General features: G+C 45.6%; 1 protein-coding gene across 1 annotated transcript; it reads right to left on the bottom strand.

Annotated features, from left to right (window-relative positions):
• Positions 1-219: 219 nt before the first annotated feature.
• On the bottom strand, positions 220-2,761 carry SRGN (serglycin). The gene is made up of 3 exons (XM_066324340.1): positions 2,605-2,761; positions 687-834; positions 220-535 (listed from the first exon to the last, which is right to left on the bottom strand). The coding sequence occupies exons 1-3, from the start codon at positions 2,693-2,695 to the stop codon at positions 322-324; spliced, it is 453 nt and encodes a 150-aa protein (XP_066180437.1). The 5' UTR covers positions 2,696-2,761; the 3' UTR covers positions 220-321.
• Positions 2,762-12,361: the final 9,600 nt, after the last annotated feature.

Below are 12,361 nucleotides of genomic sequence, written 5' to 3'. Positions count from 1 at the left end.
CGAGATACACGATTGGCTGACTGCTGTAAAAGTGCAGACGGCTCCCAGCGCACGAAGGGCTGGAATTTATCCCCTCAGAGCACGATGGCTTTCCCGCAGAGCTGCCTGTGCACCCATCGCTGTTGTTTCCCCCATTGTGATGGCTGCTGCATGCATATAAATAAAAAGGCAGTTCAGACTGAACAACAACACTTTTAGTAAGCGAAAGCAGCGAAGATCTTAAGGCAAAGTTTTTATTGATGCTGGCTTAAAATGACTGTTGGGTCAGGCTCTGGGGAAGAGGCGAGGGAGCAGCACAAGAGGACGACGACGTCTCTAGCCCTACAGGAGCAAATCCTCCTCCGACAGCTTTTCCTTCAGCTCGGTGCCTCGCAGACTTTCCAGGAAGTCAGGCAGCCTTGCCTCAGAGAAGCTGTCATTGTCACCGAGCCCCGACCCAGAGGCTGGCTCTGCTTCCACCACGGTGTTGGACCCAGAGCCGGAATCCTCATCCGAGAGAGGGAATATGTCGCCCAGCTCCTGGTATCTCTTCATCCTGAAATGCAGAGTGGCAATTTTCTCTTAGATTAACGCATCAAAGCCTCACATTACCGTGGGCGAGCCACGCTGTGACAGGACTGTCAAGGCAAGAATAATACATTTTGGGGAGCTAGCATTAAAGACAGCCACGTGGCAAATGAACTTACAAGGAGGGGTCTGCCATGGGAGGAAGGATCCTGTTGGCCCCACCAGTGGGCATGTAAAACCAGGGCCCCTTCTCTTCGATGCAGTTAGCAGACCAGGCGTCAGGCCGGCACCTCACCCTCTTGTACCTCGCCCTCTGCATCGGCGCACCTGATGGAATCAGCCACACATTCTCCATGAGGACCAGGACATTATTCGCCAGGTCCTATGAATTTAATGAGCACCTAATAAGGTATAAAGGAGCGGATGAAAGTCGTTTCTGTGGCCCTGATTGCTCAACCTCCACAAAAGTAAAGTAACCCTGAAGACTTTTTTTAAAATGGCTACTGACATCAGAAGTGACATTTTTGTCATCAGAGACATCAGGCACAGCTCGCACACGGCAACAGGAAGTCCATGAAAAATCCTAGGGAATCCCCTCACACGCAGCACCAGGAAGCCCGTGGGAAACCGCTGCCTTCACAGCAAGGCTCATCCCCAGCTCACAGTTCGGCATGACCATGGGGGACCTGGGCGCTCAGCCTCCTGCAGCTTTCCTTGAAGGTGGAGGTATGTGAAAATAATGTGAAAACCTCTGGGGACAAGGAACCTAGCAGAGAGCTGGCTCCTGTGCTCTCCTTCCTATGTTGGCTCTGGCTCTGCCCTTTCAAGTTCAATAGTCTGAGTTTTGGTGGAGAGGTGAGAAATTCAAGGTGTGCCACAGGAGCAGGTTTGGGGTTTATGGAGGCTCTGGGAGCACTCACCAGGGGAGAGACAGTTCAGGTGTCTCCTAGACACAACAAGATTTTGTAAACCCAGGTTTTCAGATCTGGTGCTGCCCAGGTGCCTGATTGGGGCTATCATGGAAAATGTGGGTCTTCAAAAAATACCAAAGTGAAAAAATAAGGATCACATAATAAAGATAAGAGCAGTGACATTTCATCCTTCCTCTTGGTCTCATGTAATTAATTTGTTCAGAAACCTCCTGGTGCATTCTCAACCTGTTGGCATTTTATCTATTTTTTTTTCTCAGTTTCTTGGGAATATCTTTCTGTAATTACACTTCTCTATTGCCCTATATATTTCCATAATGTACTGGATGACTTTCAGCTACCTCCTACACTCTTCTGTAAAAGAAAAAACATCTCATGAGTGTAATTTCCTGCTGCTTCTACAGTATATTCCTTTTTCATTCTTATCTTCTTCTCCTCGCCTATTATTAAGAAGGTTTTTAATAAAAACGATGGCAACAAAATAAACTGCGGCTGAAAAATTTGCAAATAAGCTACGCAGAACAAGCAGGCATAATCCCTTAAAGATCAGCCTCAGAGTGGTAATGTATAATGGGAGCCTATCACTATCATAGCTTTGGTTTGTGGACAAATTATACTCTACGTGCTTGAAGAGCAGTTTTTCTCTCACAAGAAGCAAATCCATGGGGCATGGCATCATGAATCAATATTTCCCTCTTGTCATTTAGTGGCGTATGTTGCAATATTTTACGGAATAAACCGTTTAGTTTCCTCATACTCACAACTAGTTTCCTTTCCTGCTCCCCCCAGAAAGCAGACCATAGGAGTTATGACATGGGAACTGTTACATACTATGTCTCTAACTCCATAACTGAGTAACAGCAGTAACCAGATCACTATGAAAGGGACACGTAGAAAAATATACATTGAGATATGTAGACTGAAAACATACACACATGCAACAATATGTTTTATCAAGTCTTTTCTCAAAAATTGAAATGCTCCAATTGCAAAAAGCACATTTTCTTGCCATTCCCCCTCCAGAAAAGGAAACATTAGCAAAACAGACTTTCTGAGTAGATATTACCCTCAAGAGAAGGCCAGTTTGTAAAATTCGGAGGCTGCTTACTTGGCCTCCACTGCATAGCCCAGAAAGAGGATTACCGAGAGAACAACCGCCCCGCTTTACCTTGTGCTGTGTATCCCACAAAGAGGATTAAACAAATAGCCAGGAAAATCCTCCCGTTACATCTGATAAGGAGCTGCATTTTGGCTGGCATCCCTCTGCTCGCAACCAGCCTTCACCACAGCTTCACGCTTCAGAAATAAGATGGAGTGAGGAGATCAACTTTTAGAAAAAGTTTCCAAAACCTCAAACCCAGCCCATAACCTGCGTCACCACTTCCTGATTGACGGGAGTGAGACATGAACAGAAAAGCCCAGGGTTGTGGCCTTCCTGCCTTCATCAACCCAAATTAAAAGTTCTTCTGCCTTCATCTCCTGTTTTGCCCGAAGACGAAAGCCCAGGACCCGTGAGCTGGACTGAAGGTGATGCTGCGGGCAGCTTGTGGTCAAGGCACGCATCCCACCCAGCCTCTGCCCAGTGCTGAGAGGCCTCCAGAGTGAAAAAGCAGTGCCTAATATTCCCTACTTTTCGGTCAACTGCGTTTTTGCATTGGCACTGACTCTGCTTTTCCCTGCCTCAAGCCCACACCAGTCCAGCAAATGGGTTAGAAGACAGCTACTCACAGTCAGTACATGTTTCACTGGCTGGGAAATCATCTTTTTCCACAGAAGTAAATTATCTCTGGAAGCTCATGCCAGGCTTGGGGGCTTTTTTTGAAAGCAGGAAAATAGATATTCACAGTAGAAGTGAAAAAAAGATAGATAATATCTTAAGTTAGATAATATATTCTGGTAGAAACCTATCAACTCCTTTCTGGAAGGGCATAGGCAATTTGCTTGGCCAGATCATCACTGTGTGGTGCAAATGCCCCAGGGAATGTGGCAAAGGGTTTGGATCACATGTGGCTCCACAAGGAACACATCTGAAAAGCCATGAAAGCTCTTATATAGACAGATAAATAGAAGCTGCCTTTCAGCTGGCTCAGACCTTTTGCTTGCCTTTTGGCTGTGATTAAACCAGGCTTGAGTTCACTTAAGAAGAAATTATAAACAACGAGGTTATCAAAGCAGTGGAGGTTTTTCTCAGTCATACAGAGTGCTGCTGGATTAACTGGGACACTGACGTCTGGGCCTGACGTTGCGCAGCACCTTGTTGGTACTGAGGCTGATAGTGCAAGTTGTCTGTGGTAAATCTATTTTTATGTGGTGGAAAGTCCACAGAGGCCCCCAGTGGGGACCTGGGCTGAGCAGTGACTTTCCCCAGGGCATGGTGTTCCACCAAAACGCCATGAAGCAGCAGAAAAGACTTCAGCAGCTCCCTCTCGGGGCTGGGATTTACCACTGGACTGAGGGATCGAGTTGCATGCTCAGTCTTATGAGCCTCTGCACATGGGTTTTTTCTTTGGCACAAGAAAAATAGGAGACTCAAACCAAGCAGGTGCGGAAGGACTCGTGTGCAGTGGTTATTCTTACCACCCTCATTTCTACTTCACTTTTTTAGCGTCAGCTCTTTTATCTTTTCTTTGTGTTTGAGACATCAATAGGAAGCTGGGCAAACACGTGAGGGAGATGCTCAGCCTCCACTTGCTGAAGGCTGCAGAAACCTTCCCTGCAATGGCACCTCTCACTTTCCACTGATCACGGGTACATGCTCACCCATTCCACACCCTTCCACCGTGCAGAAACAACCCCGGTGTGAGAAAACAAAACCCCACTGGCTATTTTTGCCCTTCCTACCAGCCGTGGGCATTTTCCACCATGGCATTCAGCCAGAGCAATGCCTGCCAGTGGGCACGGTCATGGGCTACTGGGGGATTCTGCAGGAGCCAGGAGACCTGCTGTAGGTAGGGCAGCTGCACATTCCCTGTATCTGGAGGGGGATCTGGCAGAGCCAAGTTATCTGTCTTGTACCATCAGCTGATGGGGGAACTTGTAGCACTGGCAGTTTTGCCCACATAGTTTTGTTATTGTTTTCTGTGTCTGCAGCACGGCTCAGGAAATGAGATTGCTTTACAATTGGTAGCTGTGGGAAGTCCAAAGCAAATGTTTCACCCCTATCTCATGTACATCTGTTTAACAGAGCCCTGAAGCCTGCAGGGAGGGTCAGCCTGTGCCCATCTCCTTCCCTGCTGCACTCTGCCAGTCCCCACACCCTGCTGTGCTTGGCAAGTAAAGAGTTTTCCACCTTCCTATGAACATGGGAGCAACTGGAGATCTGGATCTGAAACAGTCTGGGATGTGCAGGTGTTAAAAGTAAAACATGCCTTTTGTGGAGTGTCACGGGATGCCCAAGGAACACTGTCTGTAAAAACCACTCAAGACATGCAATGAAAATAATCAGCTCTAATTTTTTTAAAAAATCTCATCTTGGGCTAGAGGCCACAAACTGCTGAAAGCCAGCAAACTTTCTTTTTTTAAACAGAGAACAGCACACGATAACCTTGAAATGTGCCATGCCATGACTATCAGAGTTTAAGACAAACAGGATTTTAAGTTAAATATTTTAAATCAGCAGAGGAGAGCATAGTGACCATACCAAGGTCAGCTACCTCAAATTTGCCCTCCATAATCTGTGAGGAAGATTCATAGCATAATGTTCTTCCTGCATAGATCCTCTGTATGTAAACTGAAAGATTAAACATCCCAACAGAACAGGCCTACAAAAGGAAGCAAATAAATGAGGAGCAGGTATTTGAGAGCACAGTTTGCTCCCGGAGCCTTGCTTTCAGCTCCTGCACTGAAGTGCTGCCATTATTTTCAAATCACACCCAAAGCAGATTTCCTAACCTGCAAAGCTCTCGCTTTGCATTTTTTAAGGCATTAATTTGGGGAGCAGGGAGCAGGTGGAGGGAGAAGGCTGCCTCAACACTGTGCACCCAGACGCCTGAGCAGACACCGAAGACCTTCCGTAATGTGCCTGAAAAATCTGGGAATAGTCTTAAACTATAATAAACATTTCAAAATCTAAAGTGTTGCACTGCTCCTTAGTCATAACTTTCAGGGCTGTTGTATCTCCCAGCTGGCCTCAGGAGTAATCACTAATCTAGTAACATCACTAAATGTGGACCACACTGCAGGAGTGCCTGGCAGGAGGACGTCCACTCTGCTGATGAGGGCAGAATATAGGGCAAAATAAAACCCCAGCAGTAACCCAGAGGGACATCACGGGGGTGTTTCAGCCAATTCTTTGGACATCAACCCCTTCTCTGCTCTAGCCCAAGTAAATGCTGATGGTCCAGAGGAGTGGTCTGGCATAGCAGTGTCAGGCCACACCCTCTTCTGTTTTTCCTCAGCAGGCAGCACAGGTTTACTTTACAGCCTGTATTCTGACAGGCAGCCAGATGGACAGATAGACTCCCATGGGTGCAGGGGCACCCACAGTCCCGGTACTTATCAGCAAGGCTAGGAGACAAGGCACTATCTGTCCAGGCAGGGTCCTGATAAAGAAGTTTCTCATTGACAACTGCTCAGAAATGAGATAAAGCCTAACTGCTGTGGGGCTGCTCTACATTCAGGGCCAGGTTTTCCCCTGCCTTTGCTGATGGGAGCTCAGCCCTGGCTTCCATGGGAATGAATTCAAGCTGAACCCTGAACCCCTCAAACACTCATCCCCATAGAGCAGCAGAGCCAGCAGACAGCTGGAGCAGCCGGGGGATCCTGAAGCACTGGGCACGGCCTGTGATGCTCTGCTCTTTATTTGCTCTACTGAGAAAGTAGAAATACGTATTTTGTACAGGTCACTGCTCTGGGGAGCAAGTGTTACAGAAAAGGCTACATCTGTTACAAGCAAAGCTGGAAAAGAGAGTGAAGAGAGAATGAAAAAAAAACAACAGAAAAAAAACCCCAAAAAACCAGGGGACAAACAGAGCACAGAGGAGAGTGAATGGCAGCTGGGTTCAACACAAGGAACATTTGTTTTGCCCATCTTGCCTTCTGGGAAGGCAGAACAGTTTTCTTCCCTGACACTCACTGCTGAAGGCTGCAGAAACCTTCCCTGCAACAGCACCTCTCACTTTCCACTGATCACGGGTACATGAAGTGGGATGAGATTCATGAGACCTGGATATCCCATGGGCCCTTGAGCACATTGGTCCATCTCAGGGAGTACCCATGAGCTGCCCTGTTAAATGCCAAAAATCACCCTCGATGCCCTTCAGAAGTGAGCTTCCCTCTGGGCAGGCAGTCCAGCTAAATTTAAGGATGCCTTTTGCCACCAGCTCATGTTCAATCAACCAACCTTTGGGGACTGAAAGCAAAAACCTCCCTTGCTGCAAAATAGCCAAGAGCTGGCAACCCAGAGAGAGAGGTTGGGTCCAGCTGGGGGGGATTTCTAAATCCAGCCTTGAGTAAAAATTAATTCTTAACCTGGGTCACATCTGAGCTCAGCACCTGACCCGTGTTTGCCCCTGCTCCCAAAGAATCATGGCCCAAGCAGCACATGGCATCCCTCAGCCTCTTGCGCCACCACCTCTCTCCTCTGATGGCAGTGTCAGGGCCTGGTCCATGCAGATAAGATTCAGATCTGGTAAAAAAGCACTGACATTTATCATGCAGAAATCAGGCACTCACTGCCATATAGATCTCATAGAAGAACAACTCCTTTCTTCCCACGGCAAAGATCAACAAGTGCAGGGGGAGATCTTTGCTGGAAAGCCACAGATGCCTCAAGATTGAGCACAGCTTCTGACAGACAGGAAGCTGCCAACTACCTTTCCCCATCAGCAATCTCCCCTCTCTCCCAGAAACATTAATCAAGCAACAGGACTGTCCTGCAGGTGGAAAAAGCAGCTTTCCTTGCTGCTGGGAGTGCTGATGCTTTCTGCTTCCACCTGCTGAAGCACGGTGCAGCAAGAGTTTTTGTCTGGCAATTTCAGGACTACAGTTCAAAAGCAACATCTTTTTAGGATGTGACACAGCAGCCAAACTCTGGTTACTGATTAGGGAGGCAATTTCAGCAGCTGACTGTCCTTTAAAACCCCATCCAGAGCAGCACCAGCAGTGCAAGCAGGACCTGCACAGTGGAGCAAGGGGTCATGCAGGATTCATTGGGAAAATGTCCCTAAACCCAGATGGAAGTAACAAGGGAGAGAAGGGTAGTGAGACAAAGATGTTTTCAGAGTAAAGCCTGGTGCCCTGTTCCTCCACTGCTTCTCAGGGAACGTGTTTTCATTGAGAACCAGTTGGCATTGCTGCATATGTCACTGGTTTAAGCTCAGCTACCCAGGAATTAGACACAGCTATTTTTCCACCAGATGGTTTCTCCAGCACAGAACAACCTCACGAGTGAGCTACTCAGCAGCTTTTAGATACCTTTTGTCAGACCTGGGCTCTTGCCCGTAGATCCACTGCAAGCAGCTCACCTTGCCTCCACTGCCTGTGCAAGTGCAAACTTTTTTCTGTGTACAAACACCATTGGTTACACAGACAAACTTCACACCACGTGTGGGGAGAAAGGACATCAGTATATCTGGGAAGATGAAGAGGAATGGGAAGCAGTGATTCTCTGTCTCCCCATGAACAAGACCTGCTTCTCCCATCCTGTGAGTAAAGTGGAGCAGAGCTGGTGTTCGGGCTCCAGTTAACCAGCCTGGAGCCTTTTGTGATCCTCACTGAATTCTTGGGGAAAGAGGTGAATTTATGTTTACATTAAAAGAGAACAGGATTTTTTTTTCCTATCAACCAAAGGAACTGAGCATTTCTTAGCTAGTTTTAAGCACATTTGATTTAGTAAGCATCCTTTTGTTTCAAAATGTATCAGAAGAGAAAAATGAGGAAAAGCAGGAAAATCCAACCTGCCACAGGAGCCTCTCCCCAGCAGGACTGGCACTCCACAGGCCTCCAAGCTCTTTTTTAAGGATCTCCTCTGGGCTCCCTGGGTGGATGCTGCTGCAGCACAAAGCAACAGGCTCCAAATTGCTGTTCCTCAGGTTCAGAAACTACAGTGCTGACAAAGCTGCTCTGCCCCCTTTCAAGATAAGCACGTCTATTTTGAAAACATCATTCGCACTAACTAGAAAAAAGATTTTTTGTCTTTTCTTGCTTCAAGGACTCAGGAGTCAGTCAGCAGGGAAAGCTGAAGTCTGGGGCAAGATTCACCTCATCCAACATTTCCAGCAAAGGGCACAGCAGGAAAGCCATGACAGGCTGCCCAGGGAGGTGAAGGTCTCTAGACCCTCGCACTTGCAATACCTTGTGCCTTCACAGAGAGAAGCAAAATATGTCTTTCCCTGAGCCCCACTGTAACTTGGCATCTCAGTACCATAAGAAAACATTAAGGCAAAGCACATGGAGACATTGAAAAGTATCTGACACCTATCTGCCAGCAGTTCCAGATGTGGACAGGCAAGATGGATAGCAGTGTCTGATACTTACCAGGTGTCATGCGCAAACCATTGGCAAGTATTTGATTTCAAAATAAACTTTGCTAGCAGGGGCTTATGTTGGGGTTTTTCTGGTCTCCTCTTTGTCTGCAGACAACTACTGGCAACCAGATGCAGTATCTCAATTTCTGTCTCCTTGTCTGCACTAGAAATCACTTCTAGGGCATCACTACCTCTATTATTTGAAAAGTCCTGTCATTCTGGTGGAACGAGGCTCTGGGCCCACCTGACTGCATTCTCTCATGGGCTGCTGTGAAACTTCTCTGGTGTTTGCTGAACCCATTGGCAATCCAAAGATGGCCTCAGAGTGGTTTGAGACCATGCCTGAGAACTTCTTGCTCTTGCTCCACTCCAAGACACTTAAGTATGCAGAAAATCATCTTGTTCATTCCTTTTTTGTTTGTCCCATGCATTTCACCCACAGATGTCAGAGTAATTCTCCAACACAAGCACTTTGTACTCCTCTTACAGTATTCAGAGACTAACACCAACTCACTCATCACAGGCCTATCCCAGTCTTTCACTGATCACTCATCCAATTCCTCATTGTTTCTGCAGAAAATTGCATTTAAAAACTCACAGAGAAATCCTTGTATCTTTGTCCAATGCCAACTAGTAAATCTCTTTCACAGAAACAATGAGCATGTAAAAAGACTTTGCTGTATTTTGTGCACATCTGATGCCAAAAATTCAAGCACTAGATATTTAAAACATTGCTATAAACAAGCAGATTATTAAAACCTTTGGTGTTAAAGCATCACTTTATCAGTCATTTCTCCCTAAATAGTCAGTATCAGAGACATTTTCTGTTCTGAATGGAAACAACACATTTTCCAAAGGTGATGTGTTTCATATCCCAGCTGTCTGCCTGGCTCTACACAGGCACAGCCAAAAATGGTTTTGGAAAAAAGGCAGCCAGGCAAATACTCCTTGTGAGGAAACTACTGTTTTTCACCTACCTGTGACAAGGAAGAGTTAGAAACCGCCAAACTGCAAAATGAAAAAGCACTAGCAGGCACTTTGGACCGAGTTCCCAGGAAGTATGTAAAAGCACTTTTCAAATGAAAAATTAATCATTTGTAGCAAGCTCTAAAAGAGCCATAGATGTTGCAATACAAGAGGAAAATTGACAAATGCTTCTCGACACAACTTTATGCACTTGGCTTTATCGTAACAGTCTTTAGTTCTGTAATTTCAAGACTGCAGAAGGGTTTCCCTTGCGAGCTGCCAGACTAGCTACATCCTCCTCTGCAGGACTACATCTGGGCATCTTATAACGAAACGTTCCACAGAAAACTTCCAGGTAACACCAACCATCTCAGTCTTTTTGGAGAAACACACAAGTAAAGGTCATCTTTGCTCTCGGTGCTGAGCGAAAAGGAAACCCTAAACAAAAGTGAGATGGGTAAAGTCATGTGTTAATGAAGTCACTGGTGTTTCTCATCGTCTGGCGTCAAGGCCAATCTGTCTCCTACAGTATTTCTGGACGTGGAAGAATAGCAGTAAGTACACCATTACAGTGACACATCTCCATGTGCACACAGAGAAGGAAACCGACCACGCCGAGCCTGTGCTGGGGCAGGACCAAACCTCCCCACCTAGGAGCTTTCAGAAACACAAATGAAGCCAACCAGCCCGAGGAGCTTTTGCCACACGGCGACAGCGACCAGCACCAGCGACCAGCACCGGCAGCTCCCCTCGCAGCACAGGGGATCTGCTTTCCTGCTGATAAGGGGAAATGGGGGCTCGCTTCTGCCCACTGCCCCGGCGCTTCAGAAGTGTTATGAGCAACAGAGGTCACAGCAATCACTTCCTGTCGCTCTCCTCCAGTCCAAGCCTCTCGAGAGAACAAAAACCAAAGAGCTTGCTCTGACAGCCTTGTAGGTAGACAGAACAAGGCACTGGTTTCTTTCTCTCACAAAATACTGAAGCACAGCCCAGCCATCATCATCACTCCTTTTTATAACACTAACCATAGCTCTAGCCAGCATAAGAATTAAGAACTTCAATTAAACTAAAAGTGGTTTTAATCAAACCAAATCACTTCTCGTGAGTGTTGCATGCTACTTGAAGTACACTGAGGTTATAGCTCTGATCTCACACTTCACAAGAATTCTGCAGAAATTAGGACTTCTTCTAAATCTTGCTGCTTTATGCTGGCTAAGGAGAAAGAACTAGAACAACGAAAAGGAGGTTTCAGTCGTAAGACTTTTTTGCTGTACAGAAAGGAATAGAAATGCAGGTTAAACAGAGTTCACAGGAACCTAATCTTCAATTAATCTTTGAAATAAATGCCTGACCTCACACATACTTTACAGTTAAACTCAGCATTCCTGAAGGGAGCTTTGCTGCCTAATCCAACAAACTCCTCACGTCCTTTTTTTTTTTTTTTTAAACTAAATACACAATCTTACATAAGTTCATTCTCTCAAATCATTGAACAAACAGAAATAATTCAAAGGGTTTGCTTAAAGACATGCCTTAAAAGAACCACAGCATAGTACGTTGTGCTGAGCATCTGGCACAACACAGTCTCTAGTAATAAAATATAATTAACTGACAGAAGCCTTGAACATTTAGTCTAGGAGATGAACTGGCATAATTGGTTTCTGCAACTCCATATGCATTTATATGAAATATATTTTTTTTAAAAAAGCTGAAAAGTTGTCTGGGTATCTTCAGAGGAGAGAGTCCTCCAAGCCACAGTGCCAATCACAGTCATTGTGCTAAAAAAGCTCTGATCTTTCTTATATCAGACCTTCTTAACTATGGACCTACTCCTACCTGTCTGCTCTCACTGTGGTTTCAGTGGATTCAGGGTGTTTCTCTGCACACCTGATGACAGTTAAAATGGATACACAAAATGATGAAAAGGGATATATCTGATGGTTAAAAAGGATACAGCACCCAGCACTTCATTCAGCCTTGCAGTCAGCTACAACTAATTTTCACACTTCAGACCGGTATTTGAATTTGAAGGGGAAAAAGATTTTTTGTGCTAGGATAGCCCAAAAATTATCCTCCTTCAAATTACAAGAAAACTAATGATGACACAGGCAATCCACGCTTTACAAAATTTGCTTAAAGGCAAAAATATAGAAGGAAAAAACTCCAAACATGTATTGCTGCTTTTTACTTGAATATGAAACTAAGTTAGCACAAAAAATTTGAACCTTTTAGTTTGTGGTAAAAGCGCACACTAGCTGTAACTGAAATCAGACAAAAACAGTGTGCAATAGAGCCTGCTAAGAAATGTTTCACTGAGAAACGAGGGCTGTCTGACTTTCAGGCCACAGGAAAAACTGAATTAAAGATCTGACTGCAGAAATGAAACTCCTAGAGGCTGACTAGACAATTATTTAGTATAAGAAAAAGAATATACACAGGCACCTGCACTCACTCTCTCCCTGATTCTACAGGCACACAAGTAGCTCGTCTAGT

The sequence above is a fragment of the Sylvia atricapilla genome, chromosome 8 (genome assembly GCF_009819655.1).
Source record: "Sylvia atricapilla isolate bSylAtr1 chromosome 8, bSylAtr1.pri, whole genome shotgun sequence".
Classification (NCBI taxonomy): Eukaryota; Metazoa; Chordata; class Aves; order Passeriformes; family Sylviidae; genus Sylvia; species Sylvia atricapilla.
The sequence above is the reverse complement of the archived record's forward strand: the minus strand, read 5'-3'. Positions and strand labels throughout refer to the sequence as shown.